Raw genomic sequence first — 15,978 nt, 5'->3', positions numbered from 1 at the left:
TTATCAAGTGGACCGGGCCGCCAAGTGCGAAACGGAGGTCAGCGAAGACGCTGGGTGCGTGGGGTGAGTGAGAGGCGCCGGGCTGCGAGCAACGTTCTGTACCCTGTGAGAGGTCAGTGCTCCTCGCCCATGCGCAGCACGGCTCTCCAGGATCCACGCGAAACTGCTCAACCTCGACGAGTGTAGCTCACGCTACAAAAACAACGCTTCCCGGGCTGGGAATCGAACCCGAGTCCCTCGCGCTATGAAACCGATCGCATTCCGGGCGCAAAGCATTTCTTCTGGGTTTTAGCGCGTGCCAACGTGCTCCCCTTTGGGACAGATGCGAAAGCCTGCAGTCGAAACGATCCGCGGTCCTGCCAGTCACGGAAAACTTCCAGCGGTGAGTTCGAAAATAAATGTGGGGTGCAAAAGCCGGATCTCGACGAAGAGTGAGGGGCCGCGAGCTCTGTTGTTGCTCCAGCCTTGCATCATTAGTTCAAGCTGCGCCAACTTTTAAAGATTTCTTGTTCCGATATTTCTGTGCACGTTAAGAGTCCCCAGGTGGCTCAAATCACTCCGGAGCTCTCCACTACTCCGGTGCGTCTGATATCCCAGGTGCAGCTTTGGCGCGTTAAACGGGAAAAAAGTCGAAAAATAACGAAAATACCGTCGGGAAAGACACGAGAGGACGACGGGTGTTGAGGTTTCGCACGTCAAACAAATTATTTTTCTCTTATTACCGCCTTTCAGCGGTCACTGCGCTCAGCTTTACTATTCACTCGCAGAATGCATTTGCGTTATTAATGTCATGGGCAACACCGTTGCCGTGTCGTCGTGCTGTGCGCACGCCGTTCAAGCCGTCAATGTCAATTCATTTAGGCGGTACTGACAGCCGAACGCTTCGCCGAATTATAAAAACGTACACCGGTGCTGCCGGGTGATTGGCATCTCAAGCTGGAACCATACCCGACGGTAGCGGACAAAACCTCGCATTTATCTTGATTTTTCGGTAGTTCTCAATCATGTGACGCACAAGCTTCCCGGATAAAACTTTGGCGAATAAAAAGGGATTGTTTCTTTGTAGTAAAGAGCAATCTACTACCCTCTCGTGAAGGTGTTACATCAAACCAATCCCAACGGTAATGGCTCTCGCAGAAGCAGAACACACAAGGTTCTCTTTTTATGCGCCCCCAGTAGGTTCGTTTATTTATTTATTTATTTATTTATTTATTCTTTCATTCAAAATACCAATAAAGGCCGTCACTGGCAGGGTATGACATATATGGGCCGCAGGCATTGAAAAAAAATGATGCAAAGAAATCAAACAGGCTATAGGCAAAAGAAATAAATAGATGTTGGTGGAAGGGAAAAAACAAGCGTAGAGCAAAAATAACAACAAAAACTGAAAAAGACATTTGTACGCACCTACAAAAACACTTTTTAGTTAATAGTACCCTGGCCGAGAGGCACTTCAATAACCACAACAGTGGATGGAACCGGCAAAAAGTCAGCGATGCCTCCACCGGCCTTGACCTACTACACACTTCAGCCTATATCTCGCTGCTGTGGCGGGTGTACACCCACGGATATGCTGATGGGTCCGTGACTACCGAATCTTCCACCATAGGTGTATGGGTACCATATTCGGGCGCGTCTGTGAGCCAGACGCTCAGTCACAAGACATCGGCTGCAATAACCGAGCTGGCATCAGTAAGAGCTGCGCTGGAGATTGTTAAGGACTGCCATGCAAAACGCTGGGTAGTTTTCCTGGACTCTCGCTCTTGGCTACAAGCGCTTCTCAAGCAAGGACGTAATCAAGGCCAGCTGACTCAAGAAACCAACGTCATACACACAGAGGCACTGCGCAACAAAAACGCTATTTTGTTGCAGTGGTTGCCAGGACACTGTGGCATCACGGACAATGCGATATCTGAACGGGTCGCGCGCGAGAGCCATTGCACGAGCTCAACAGCACAACTCCCTTTGAAGGAGGACGTCAACGGAATAGCCACAACGGATTTCTCCACAGGTGCCCATACGGCTGGATGCTTTTATGAACGCGAACTAACGAAATCCATTCCGCGACATTCCCGATTTAACGAAGTAATTCCAGACAGCCACATTTAACAAAGGAGCGATTTCGTAACTGTTACTTAAGAACGCCGCGAAGATTGTTGCGCCACGACAGAAGAGAAAAAGAAACAAGGCACCAATTTTTGTTTTGAAGGATCTGTACGTGATAAACGTAGCAGTTCATGTTTTCAACCAAGTCTTCAATCTGAGCGCCAACGCATACGCAGACGCCGACGTGATGGAGGTGCCGCACGATGAAAAAAAAAAAACAAGAAAAAAAATTGGCTGCGTATCTGCTCCTTTCGTTGCAAATGTCGTCAAAAGACGATAGTCTTTGTCGACTTTTGCCAAGTAAATGCCTCCCTTCGCTTTCCCGCTTACCTCTCATGTTGTTCCCCTTGCGTCGCGCTCCACGCAAGGTAAAGACGCCAAAGGTTTGCTTAAATCATTTTAAATTTCCCGCGTTCCACCGCTCCAAACCGGGTGTCTCGATGCCAACGCTTCCCTACGGCGAAGACGGGCGTGAATCGAGGCGCCCTACTTCAACGTTTAGAGAGCGGCGTTTCCGTAGTCCGCGTGCGTTCCAAGCAGAACGTGAAACCTATCTAGTGGAACCTTTCGTAACTGTTGCCATTTGATTTCATCAAATTCCGCCAGAAGCTATATGGCGCGGGCGACAGCAGGCGACGGCGGAGTGATATTAAATGCAGAGCATTTCTTTAACTCACGATGTCACTCGGCGTTGTCGGCGTGCCTCAGCGTCCGCAACAGCCGTTCCAGGTGCGCCCTCTCCCCCACTCCTCCTCTCCCGCATTACGCTACCCTCCTCGCTCTCAACAACAGGTCCGCACCCCTCCCCCTACACTATATAAAAAAATAATACTTACCGGCGCCTGGTTTCGATCCCATGACCCTGCGGGCGGAACGCAAGGTACATGGTGCTCTACCCACTGCGCCACAAAGCCGACACAGAATGGAAGGCTACGAACGCGCCTTATATCCTTGACTCATTCAAACTACGTCAAGAAGCTGCTGATACAACGCATTCACTACCACCAACTCCCCAAACACTAAACGTTAACACAATACACCCACCCCCTATGCGACGCATTTATTCGAGTCCCCCTCGCGGGGAGATGGTTTCTTTCTTTTTTTTTCTTCAGTTGATGAAGTATTTATTCTCGCCAAAATCAAACTTGTACGATTTTTTATAAAGGAACGCTGCAAATATCACTTCTGTATTAATTTGTTTTCTTATATATGCATAATGTTTTGTTGTTCTTCAGCAATATTGACAGGTATAAACATTACACCGGACTTAGACGGGCACGTTTAGTTGTAACTATATAAGACTATTGCGCAGGCATCGTTTTAGTTTAACCGGGTGGCTGAATCGAGTCACAGACAGACAGACGGATAGACAGACAGACAGACAGACAGACAGACATACATACAGACAGACCAAAATTTCTGGTTTTAAGTAGCCCAAGAAAGACTATCGTCTTTAAAAAACACGCAAAGTTAGCTTCCGGTGCACAATAGTTGTCGAAGGATGCTAACGATCCAGGAACTGCTGAAGCTCTCGTGACCCCTCCAGGCAAGGCAATGGACACTATTGTCTTGCTTAGGCGCTTTGCTGGGGATCACGGCGGAACCGACGACGCGTGGAACGCGCTCACTTGCTACGCGAAGTCTGCCCGCACAATGCTCACGAAGCGCACGCAGGCGAAAATCATAGGCTTTTTTGCAGAAAATTAAGTAGTTTCCTTCAGAACAATAGCGTTTTGTTATTATTTGGACCGCGGACTCTTAGGACATTGCTAAATGATCGCCAAGGGGAAACCCCGGTCGCCGCATTTACGATGTTATGGTAGCAACTGGGATGCGCCTCCCTTAAGACATCGAATTTATAGAATCAATTGTTGGTAAAATGGCAGTCCCGATTTTATGAAGTGCCCTATGTAACAAAACGATTCGCGGTTCCGGGTGACTTTGTTAGATCGACGTCTAACTGTACTATGTTTCGCCGTTTTTACTCTATATCTACAAATGCCGGCTTACGATCCTATATTTTTATCAGAAACAAATTGATGTTTCCTTAGTGTCGAATACACAACTATAAAACTATTAATTCATGGGCTGTGCGTGTGTGTGGGGGAGGGGGGGCGGTGATTCCAGTAGGGCGTGTTTACCTGTCTAAGTTTGTTTTGCGACAGGACGAGAAAGTAAAATTTGATTACAGATTTGATAAAATTTGATTTGATTTGATTTGAAACATGATTACAGGGGAGCCAGTGAAGTGACACACAACAAATGCGCATACACTGCATTGTAGTTCTCTTCTCAGCCATTTGGATAATTTTAATTTGTGCGTAACGCTCGGCAAATGCGTGTCATCTATTAAAGATGAACGCGCAGTCACACCAATACCTGATAATAATTACCCTAACCTAACATGTATTGCAGCAACCATGAAAACGGGATAGCAGCCAAACTAGGAGACATAATTGAGCCACTTACCGCCACAGAACTGGGGGAATGCAATGAACTTCAGTGAGAGAAAATCCTGTCATGAATTGGAGAGTTCACCTCTTAAAATATACTAAGTACACTAATAGTGACACATGTGACATTTATTCGTTAAAAGCAGCGCCAATATAACATTCGCTGTAGTTTTAACAGTCTTTCTCCTCTCTGAACCTAAAACGTAGAACACTTTACTTGACGTCGTCCTTGAAGCTGACGTTCGGAATGTACCAGTCGCGTCAAGTTCGGCCCGTCGTCACGGGAATCCCCTGCTAGCGACAAAAGCGAGCGTTACGCACGCGTGCTCTTTTGCCTTTGACAGGCGTCAGAAAGGGCACGCTTCAATGGCAAACTGCTTCTCTGGGGACGTCCTTGGTGAACTGGTGAGCGTTCTGGATTGCTAAGAAACACACTGCGCGTGACAAAGCCGCACTTTAGCGTACGGAATGGACTAATTAAATTTTTTTGCGGCTCGTTAGGCAAAACAATTTTGACATAAGGACTTTTTAGGCTTTTAGTTCCACCGTCGAGTGTGACCAGACAAAAATGCTCCCCCCCCCCTCCCCCCCAAAAAAAGAAAAAGAAAAAAACTTGGCGAAGCTTGCACTAAGTCGCGCAAGGCTTGAACCACAGCGAAGCTGTAGAATTTCTTTCTATGCAAGAGCTCAAGGACGCACCACCACGCACTACATTGGGTTTGAAATTGTTTATTTACTTGTTTCGTCGTCGCTTTTCACCGTGGTTGTAGTTGTAATCGTCATATTGAAATATATTGTCATCCTCATGAATGACTGGCGGGCGCGGATCGTTTTCGCCGCAGGCTTTCACAGTTCTCCCAAAGGGGAACGCGTCAGCACGCGCTCGAACTCGCGGCAACCGGCTTGGCGATCTGGGCGAGCTGTCTAGCGCGAGATATCTTGTGCTCCGCCATGAGGCACCGAGTCACATGATGTTTCTTGGTATTTTTTGCGAGCGCCACGCGCATGCAGGCCTGAAGGGCACCGGGCGCTTACCCTGAGGCGGGGGCTGAAGGGTAAACGGCGGGAATAACTATGACAGTTTTTTCATAACGCCGCACACTGCACACATTATGGCCAGCGACAGCCGCTCCGCTGTTAATAATGCCGAGCCTGTTGAGGAGCGCTCTGCATCGGCCAGGCTTCCGCGTGGGCTTGCGCCACGGGAGGAGCTCCCAAAAATACCAAGAAAAAATACCGAGAGAATGTGAGCATGCGCATCGTGAGCAGCGCGCGGCGTCGCCCAGCTCAAGCTTCGAGAACACTCTTCCCAGTGTTCATGGCGTGATCTCTCGCGTGCTGTTATCCTCGCGAGTTCACGTGCGTTCGCTCCGGAAGTGGAGAGGAGAGGCGCCGAGTTCGCGAAGCCGGTGGCCGTGGGTTATAGTGTGTGATAACATCGTCCATTTCGTGTGAGATGTTGTGGAAGGCTGCGGACAGAACAATCACGGTCTGCCAGTGATGAGCTTTCAGCGGCAAGTTCGGAAACCCATGTGAGGTGCAACAGCCGGGTCTACGACAAAGGGGCAGGGGCCTCCAGCTCTGATTTTTCGGCAGCCCTGAATAAATTGTGCAAGCTGCGCCAATTTTAAAAGCGAAGCTGTTGTCGCTGTCCGTAATGTGAGGGGTGTGCGGTGTCATAAAAAAAACTCGGTTATAGTCACTCCCACCGTTTACCGCGCACGTAAGCGCGTGTATTACGAGGAGCACACGGCGTGCGTCGGCCAGGCTTTCGCGTGGTTCTCGTAAACAACTGCCCAGAAAGGGTTCACGTGCCTCCATGCCTCAAGGCAACAGCACACGGCAGCTCGTGCTACAGACGCCCAGAGGAAGGCGACGAATATTACTACCACAGGAATAGTGACGGAACATGTAAATAAACAATTTCAAACCTAATGCAATGCCTGGTGGTGTGTTTTTGAGTGCTTACATAGAAAAAAAGCTCCCATCTGCGCTATTGTTGAAGCATTGAACGACTTCATGAAAGCTTCGCCAAATGTTTTGTGTTTGAATGCGTAAAAATAGTTAGCCGAGTACCAAAACGCAAGCAGTGTAAATGCTTGTATCTGAAATAAAGCTCGTACTTGGCCAAGTAAGGTGTTATCGTTCTCATAGTGCAAACTATATCATTAACAAAAAAAAAACGGAGAAAGACAAGAGCACCGGAAACCATTACAATATGTAAAGGTAGGCCACTAGCGAAGCTATATATTGCACGACATAAAGGATACACAGAATTTACGTGAATTGTTTGGTCCAACTACATATCTCTTGAGCGTTTATTTCTCATCCAATGAGGAAGGCATAAGGATACACGAGCACACTCTTATTTTTATTTTATTTTCATAAAGATGGTACCTTTAAGAACTAATCGCCTCAAGGTGTGAGATAAAAGTTAGAAAATTAAGGTCAAAATCATGTTTCGAACGGCGGACGACCTTTGTGTTTAGTGCATGCCAATAGCACACACACTGGCACGTTCGTTTCCAACGCCTGGCGCTTCAAACACATCAAGCGTTGGGCGCTTTTGTTTTGTGGATTAGAAAAACATGGAACCCAAACACTATAAGCTGTGCTCAAATTAACTAACCACAAGAAGAAAAAAAACTCGCCAGATAATTGACAAATTTGGCAACCGTCGCTCGTCGCAGAAAAATAAAACCAGATCTACAAGGCTATAAAAAAAGATCCAAATGAAGTAAAAAGATCGCAGTAGGCTAGACAATCAAATGCTCCTGCACGATCGACGGCAAAAAGTAATTATAAAATGACGGAACATAACTTAAGGACGTCAAAAAGGCGCATAAATGAAGCCCCCCAAAAGAAAACATAACAAAAACCAATAAAAACTTTAACTGAAGTAACAAAATCAGAAATGTTCATCTAGACTAGAAAAAGACGTTCTTTGGATCGGTTGACGCTTGTTAGGATACCGCCAACTAAACCTTAAACTGGTTAATAGGAGAAGAGGGTGAAAATTCTTGCAAGTATGTCGAATAAGAATTTCTGTAGCTTGTTAAGAAACGCAAGAACGTTCTTTTGATACTTCGCCTGATTTCGGAAAACGTTTGTCTGCCTGGCCTTGCAATAAACAAGCAGCCTTTAGATAACGCTAATGCACTTGCACACATGCACACACACTCACACACATACACGCGCACACGCACGCACGCACGCGCATACACACGCCATCATGACGTCTGTTTCATTCACAGAGGGCATCTTTCATTATTTAAAATGTTTAAAATCGTAAAAAATTCATTAAATGTTTGTATTATCAAGCAATTTCAAAGTAATTCAAAGTAAATTTAGAGTAATTACAACTGCACTGTCAGGGGACTCTGATCTCAGTTTGAGCTAATATAAGGTAAGTCAAGTAATTGCAAGTCCCCCAAGTACATTCCAAGTAAATTTAAATGTTTGTAAGTAACTGCGTACTGAGTTCACTTAAAGCAAGTGATTCTGAGTTCTTGGAAGTCATTAGGCGATTCATAATCTCCGGCTAAACAACGGTTCGCACTGTTCCCACTCCTACATTTAGAAATCAACAGTGAATGATGGAAGCTCTCTGTCTCTTCAACGTATTGCTGTATGCCGCATAGGTCATGATTAAAAAAATTGCAAAAGGTGCGATGACTCTTCTTGAAATAATTCTTTTTAAAGTCAATAAATGGCTTAATTTGCACCACCTACACTTCTTGAATTAATCATTGAAATTTTGCTTTTAAGGGATAGCTCTAAGAAGCTGTATACTGATACCTGAAAAGCCATAAATCACTATCGAAAGTGGACTTCAGCACTGCCTTAAGGATTTCTGAGTTTTTCACTTTATAAAGTCCTCGCGTAATAATTTTTATAACAAGAAGCTTGCTTGTCCCTTTAAGCACCGCCCAAAGTAGGGATTCTACAAGAGAGAAAACGTGAAAAGTAATATCTGATTCCCAAGGAAACTTTAACCTGCCAAAGGTGGATATCAAATTCTTGTCGGTTACCTCGGAGCAGCTAGTAAAAAAAAACTGCATTGGTAACAAGCATCAGGAAAAGACTTTGGCAATGCGATTTTTCCCAAATAGGAAAAGTGGGCAATGAGCCACTTGCCAAAATGCATCAGACCATTTTTTTATACCGTTCATGCTCACATAAAACCGGCCACTGATTCAGCCATGCTTCTCTCTCAGTGCAACTGGAAACGTTTATGAAACTTTGTGCATCGGCTTGTTCACTGCTTTGCCGACCGCGAGTTTCCAAGTAGAAAAACGCGTTTATTGAACATTTCAATATTTATGCTGGTTGCTACTCCATTCTCGATTTGCAGATACATTACGTGTTAGATGTACCAAGGGCCACTTCACTTACCCCTGAAGCCCGGTTCCGCACTTGCCTCCACATCCGCCGATGTCGAGGACTTCTCCAAGTGAAAGATTCCGGACACCATTGCTCTCACGGGAAAAAAAAGAATCTCTGTGCGCTCGGGATGCGCGAAACTGTAATATGGTTGGCACTGGGCGGTCGGAAACCAGGAAGGGATCGCACTCTTCGCCCCGTCGTCCGAGCTTTTTGTTCTGCCAGCTTCCGAGCTCCGTCCGTTTTGACAGGTACCGGATTTTGTCCTCAAGGCGGGCACGGGGATTCACGCACGCATGACGCGGGTAACAAAGGCGGTGATGTTTGCACAAGTGTCGTCGGCACGCTTCCTTTTCGGGAGCTGCGCGAACCTTCGCTGACGTCGAGGAATTTTAGCAACAGCGATACGGTACATCTTCAGCGCGCCGAAATCGCACCCACGCGTAATCTGCGGACGCTATTTTATCCATCGGATTTGATAGTTGGCACTCGATCGGTCGCTGTTTGTTTGATCGCCTGTCAGGCTGTCGCCGAAACAATGGGTACGCTTTGTTGTTTTGCAAGGGAGAAGGATTGGCCCCATGCTGCTCATGCAATTAACCATTAGCCTCGAGAGGTCGAAACGCTCGACGACGATCGAATTCACTGATAGCGAACTAATCGAGCTCGGCGGTTTCGCGCGGCAAACTTGTTTTCGTTTCTTTCGGTTTTTTCACCTCTTTCCAACGCCACTGCATCGGCTTCTGCTGCTTCCGATCTTCATTTCTCAATCTGGTCGTCTCGGCCGGCTGCTCTTTATCTGGTATATACGCGCTTGTTTGGCCTGACGTCGATTGGTTCGTTACTCTTAGTCTTCGCCAATTCACCCTGGGAGAAATGCACACCTTCTTTAGGCTCGAAGATGGGCCTATGTGAAGATCTTTTTTAATCGCGAAAGCTTAACTCTGTTACTTTGGCGAAATTAAGCACCCGGCCAGCTTCAGAATACGTACCAGGATGCCGCTCGGAGAAAGCGCCGAGAATAGCTCTTTTCCTAGTGCGTTCTGTAGCAATCCACGCGTTTCACAGAGGCGCGTACATCTAAAACATAATGTACATACATATTGAGAGCGTTTTGCCTGTGACGCCGATTAGAAAGAATACAGACAGACGCGCCAGGACGGTTAGCCAGAGCGAGGGACTCCACGACTGGGGACCCTCCCAATGGTCCGCCTCAGTGCATGGAGTCGAATTGGGCTACAAGAAGACTTTATTTAAAGGGACACTGAAGTGAATTTGTCAAGCTCCCGTTTTTGCTTGCACTGTGTAGACTGGCTCAAATTAGCACACGTTTCATCGTTTATCCGGTTGACAAATCGGTAATTATTTTACAAAGCGTGAAAGAAGAAAAACTACCATGCGCGGTTTGCGGCGGCCGCACAAACTAAGCTGTGACGTCGGGAGGAGGGGGCGACGTGATTGGACGATGCCCAAGGTTAGCAATCAAACAAGTTTCGGTTTCGGTTTCGGTCTGTAAAACAACATGTTTGACATTCGATGGCGTCGTTGGATGGGCATTCTCAATATCCCAGTTATCGTAGTACCGCGCTTCTGCCATGTTGTCGGCTGTAAAATGCATAAGATAAGCCTCCCAGGACGGCTTAGAATCGCAGCATTCACTATCTGAGGCCTACGCAGTGCATGAACGCCCTCCGCGTCCCCGCAGACGCTCAAATGCATGCGCTTTTCCCCCATATTTGGAGCTTGCCTCGCTCATGCCTGTATCGTAAAAAGCGTGTTCGCACCAGGCCAAGGGTCTGTTGATTCTGGCCTGTGCCCACTGCCCGCAAGCAGCTCTTATGGCAACAGCACGCCAACGAGAACTCGCTAGCGCGGCAGTGCCAGCCTGCGCGAGTTCTGTGAACTAGTTCGTGGAGCAATGAACGTTGCGGCCCAAAAAAGGTGAACTCAGTATAGAAAACATCCGCGAAAAACAAAAAAGTTAACTCACAAAAAAAAAACATGTACCGCGGCGATTCGAACTTGTGACTGGCAAAACACTTGCGATGACATACCTAGCGCCCCAGACGACTACGCCACAGGGGGCCTCTGGCGGCGATGGAAAAGATAAGGTATATAATGTATAACCAGTTTACACTTTTATTTAGTTTTAGTGTTTGAAGCAGCTTAGGTGGCTATTTGTTGTATTGCGCTCGTGCAGTAAGCGTCCTCCGAGTTTCCACAATAGCTCACGTCTAGCAATTGCATTTCTTAGACGGGAAAGCGTTCGCAGATGCGCAGTCGTGCTGCTGACCGCTCTGCTTGTTCGCCCAGCGCAAAAAAGGGCTTCCCGCACCCTAGTTTTACGCTGTACGGTAAAAATATAAGTTGATTTTATTTCCTTAGTACCTATATTGACTTCGCTCACTCTTCTCCCCCTTCAAGAGGCCTTATATTTTCCTACTGGCGTACCAGTCAGCGAAGCGTCGCATGTGCGCTTGTGCAGCTCTTGTGTGAAGCGACCTTGACTTGGAGCTAGATACAGTGTACAAACTAACGAAGTAAATAAAGGCGCATTCTTCCATTCCCAAAAGTGTTGTGGCTTAGTTTCAACTGATCGAGCGAATTGCGACGACCCGTTGGCGGCCGGCGGACTAAACGGTGGGCTGACTGACTCGGTCGCGGAAAGTCGGCGAGCCGTGCAGTAGCGCAGCCAATTGTCAACTCCTCTCCGGCTGACGTCACACGAAAACGCCACAAAAAATGGGCGAGCGTAAAGAGAGGAGGACAGCATTTTCGAATTGATTTTTCTACTAAATAAATTCGCGTAAACGCGCACATAGTGGTCGAAACATGGCCCAGGGACTCCGGACTACAGTTTGCGCTCGTAATCCCGCATTGTTTACAAATCACTTCAGTGTCACTTTAAGTGAAGTCAAAGGAGCACTCGGCACACGTTCTTGCATATACTGCACAGGAAAACAGTGGTACTGTAGGAAACACTCGACGCGTGGTCAATCTTTCGTTTCCTTGCGACAGGTTCCATACCGGGTGCATCCCAAAAGTCACGCACCTGAGAAAGGGCAACAGCCGCATGGCAAAGAAAATTTGCTTCCATAAGGCGCCCATCACTACGGTGCGCGGATAGCGGCTCAAAAATGTCCCTGAGGTAGCAGAGAACTGGTTTGGGCGAGTTGGTACATAAGTATCGAAGCGCACCACAAGACTAGGGACAGAAACACAAAAGACGACACAGACAGCGCTAACTTCCAACTTTAATGAACCAAGAAACCCAACCACCACATTCAAGGTTCGTCTTTCTGTCTTTCTGTCCCTAGTCTTGTCCCTGTCCCTCGTTCTGTCCCTCGTTCTGTCCCTCGTTCTGTCCTTCGTCTTCCGTCTTTCTGTCCCTCGTCTTGTGCTGCGCTTCGATACTTCCCTAAGGTAACTACCGTTCTCTCACACGCCCTGAACGTGGCGAACTGCCACAGCAAACTTTGCTGTTGATTGTCTTGTACGCCACCTCGAGGAAGCTGCTATGAGAGTGGCACAAATATTCTTTAAAGAGCTGGAGCTCCTGAAGAAGCTTGCTAGTGTACTAGTACTCCCTTTGTCAGAAAAAAAAAACATTTTTTTTTCGGGCAAGAATGATGGCGCTGCCACGTGCAAAATAACCCTGTTCAAGCTTCTTTACACGAATTTTGGTAAAGCACAGATGAGCTTCGCGCAAAACAAGTTCCTTAACAGAAAGAAAGCGAATGTCTTTAAAAGTCTTTATGCTTGAATAACCAGTAATGCTCAAAATTATATTAATGCTACCCGACCAGGCAGATATGGTACCAGTGTAGTTTGGTGGTGTACGTTAGCCTTGCGCAACTCAGGTCGTACTGACTAGTTAATTCTAGTACTGACCCGTATTACGGGTACTGATCGGTACGCTTGCTATTGATTGGTACGATCGCTAGATTTTATGCCAGCAGCCACAACTCGCAGAGAGGGCGAAAAGAAGCTGGCGAGGTTGCGGGTTAAATAATTTAGCACCACTTGATTCAGCGCACCGTCGGTACGAAGAAAGGTTCGGCGCGCTGCCTCCGATTGTCGCCGGCTCCTGTATGAAAGTTGTTAGCTAGCAAGCCGGTCACGCTCTTTCAGACTCAATGTGCTTTAGTTTCATAGCGCCAGTTTTAATGGCATGCTTGTGCTTGGGCGGGAGACTCCGATCTCTAAGCGCCGCTACTTAGGTAGTCCAGAGGCCTTGTTCTCTCTGCGGCACACGGTGCTCCGCGGTATTTGCATGGTAACGCGGAGTGACGCAGCGGTGAAATTGAAACCGACCCATTTGTGCCTCCCGCGAGGGAAGCATCGTCGGTAGCTTACGCCTGAACGGCGTAGATTGATTTGCGCTGTCTTCTCGCATTTGACCCGCTGACAAGAGATACTTTAGCGAGGACGTGCTCCCATGCAAGAGAGACAAGAACGATCCTAAAGTATTTGCGTAATTTGAAGGATACGTAAAAATCGTCGGGGACTGAACACATCATCTAAACATCGCCATACGGTGCCCGTGACGTCGCCATATTGTTGATTTATCGTGTAGCTTCGCTGGATGTTCGGATTCCCGGGTCGAACAAACACTGCCAATCCCTATAGTGGCACTTGCATGTGCGTTTTTTTTTTCATTTGGTGATACACGCCTTGATCAGTGTGCGGAATATTTTTCACCATTGTATAATGCACATGGCAGCGTAGGTAATCAAGAAGGGCTGTTGCTCTTTCTCTCTGGTGCTGCTGCAGTGTCGCGAATTCGGACCGCCCTCGAAAACGCGGAAGTAGTGTTTTCGCAAGCAGAACGAAGTGGTCGCTCATTCACTCATTAGCCCTTAGTGCTGAATGAGGCACGAACGAAACCCGGGTCCGAGAGCACTTTCTGTACAAGTCATCTCACGCGATTACGCAGCTTAGTCTTGCGTGAGCAAAAATACAACTCATTTAAAGCCCATTCCGTGCAGTCTTTCCCCTGTGTAGCATACCTTCTGTGAGTCCATGTTAAACTAGCATTTCGAACTGCATTGTCGCCACCGTGACGCCGTTAGGTACATTGCAGCAAGGAGTGTAATATGCAGCCTCTCTTTAAACTAGCATCCTCGTAGAAGACGGCCTTTGTTGTTTGATACCATTTCATTATTGCATGAGCAGAAAAGTGGGGCGTGCCGGCAGAAGTCCGCGGCATCGATCGGTTGGCACAGAGTGACAGACGAACAGAGATCGCCACATCGACAGCGAGGAAGGGGACGTCAACTCGAGTCTCGAGCGGGTGGCGAAATTGGTTCCGGTGGCACTGCGTTCCCACCACTGCCCCTAAAGTACGCGCCAGTCGTCACGCTTCTCGAAGCGTCACTTCACCGCTAGTATGCGTTGTGACATTGACTTTTAGCCTATAGGGCAGGTAGACAAGGAGGCAAAGCCGGATGAATGGGGAATGAAGGTAATGAAATGACGATGATGGTGGACAACAACGCGGGCGACAGACAACGGTGCCGCTGCTAAAGCAAGCAAACGTGACCATTAGGTAGTCGCAATAGACAGTTTCAGTTTCACGTGCGTCAGGGTTCACGTACGCAAACGTGAGAAGTCTACGTCACCCACGCGAATGTCCTTTGAAACCCATATAGTTACACGTACGCGTACGCGACGAACGCCGGGCGTTATATTTAGCGCCATCTACTAATAGACACAGACACTGCTGTGGCTGGCTGTAGCCACTCGAATACAAGACGAGCAGTCTTGGGCAGTAACTAGTTTCTAGTAACGCGTTACCGGTAACTGATTACTTTTTTCAGTAACTTCTAGCTGTAACTAGTTACTTTTAAGTTAGAGGAACTTGTAACTGTAACACTGTGACATTTTTGGAGTAACTGTAACGAGGAATATCGCTACATTTACTTTATTTCTATAAAAAGTATCCAACAGCAACACTCATTAACGACCCATGTACAGTTTGCGCATTTCACTTTTTCGTTCATTCTTCCGAAGAACCTTCGTCTACTTCATCTAAGCCAGCTCCCTCCCTTCTCATGGGTGAAAAACATTTGCACTAGAAATGTTTAGGCGTGCACGTGTGCGTGGTGTCCCACGCGGTCTACTAAGGGCTCGAAGTTTCTGTCTAAGCTGCAGTATTTTCCTCAGCAGCGCGACATCTCTCTCACCCAGGCCATAAATAACGCTGGGACAGGCGCCTAAGCGCACGTGGACGCATGTTGACACCAGAACTCACAGTACGATGCGCGGCTGCACCATTTTCGCCACAAATCGAGCGCAGTAAAAGTGTTTGACACAGAGGCGAACAGGGAAAAAAACCTCCACAAACACCGCGCAACGTACTGAATGAATCCTTTGCACTTTCGCGGAAGGCTGGAAAACTCAAGTCAATGTATCACCTTCTCATTAGCGACGTCCAGCCCATCTGCGTGGTCATAAAAGGCCGCGGGGAGTCTCTCGGCGTCCCCGCGCTCGTCCACCCCTGTGCGCACTGTAGAGTGTTCGAGTCACAAGTCGCAGTTTCTTGGGACCATTGTGCGCTTTAGAGACCCCTGGCCATATTTGGGACCACGCGTTTGGGACCCCTGGTTTAGAGGCTTCATCGAGCTGTCAACAGTACTCGAACGAGGTCGAGGAAGTAATAAATTTCATGCCCCCCCACACACACGACGACCCCAATGATTGTGGCCCCCGAATGCCGTGACACCAGCCAGCATCTTGGCCGGCAGACGTATGACCACACTGCTGCTGCACGAAGAAATGTTCTTGGAAAGCCTCGCGACTTCGTTTCGAGGGCTGTGGCCGAAACTAAAACAGTAGCTACATCTGCTCCTGAAGGTTGGGTGCAAGGAATACTTGGGCGAGCTTCGTTCGGCCTACGCCTCAAAGCAAACGAAGGGAGGGGTTCCTGGGATCGGCGACGTGATTGCTGTGGAAGGCTGGAATTCTGAGAGCAGTTTTTTCCGGTCAAGGCGGCAAAATCCACCTTTGTGAGGACATGGGGGAAGGGGGCGGAGGG

The 15,978-nt window shown here is 47.8% G+C and overlaps 1 protein-coding gene across 1 annotated transcript in view; it reads right to left on the bottom strand.

The window, feature by feature from the left end:
- LOC144175688 (Na(+)/citrate cotransporter-like) overlaps positions 1-9,339 on the bottom strand; it is an 88,108-nt gene extending 78,769 nt beyond the window's left edge. The window contains exon 1 of the mRNA XM_077704729.1: positions 8,955-9,339. Coding sequence (XP_077560855.1) covers positions 8,955-9,033 — 79 coding nt within the window. The 5' untranslated portion in view covers positions 9,034-9,339. The remainder of the gene's footprint in view (positions 1-8,954) is intronic.
- Between the last annotated feature and the right edge of the window lie 6,639 nt (positions 9,340-15,978).

This window comes from Haemaphysalis longicornis, unplaced genomic scaffold (genome assembly GCF_048455015.1).
Source record: "Haemaphysalis longicornis isolate Haplotype H1 unplaced genomic scaffold, Haemaphysalis longicornis Haplotype H1 scaffold_3, whole genome shotgun sequence".
Lineage (NCBI taxonomy): Eukaryota > Metazoa > Arthropoda > Arachnida > Ixodida > Ixodidae > Haemaphysalis > Haemaphysalis longicornis.
The sequence above is the reverse complement of the archived record's forward strand: the minus strand, read 5'-3'. Positions and strand labels throughout refer to the sequence as shown.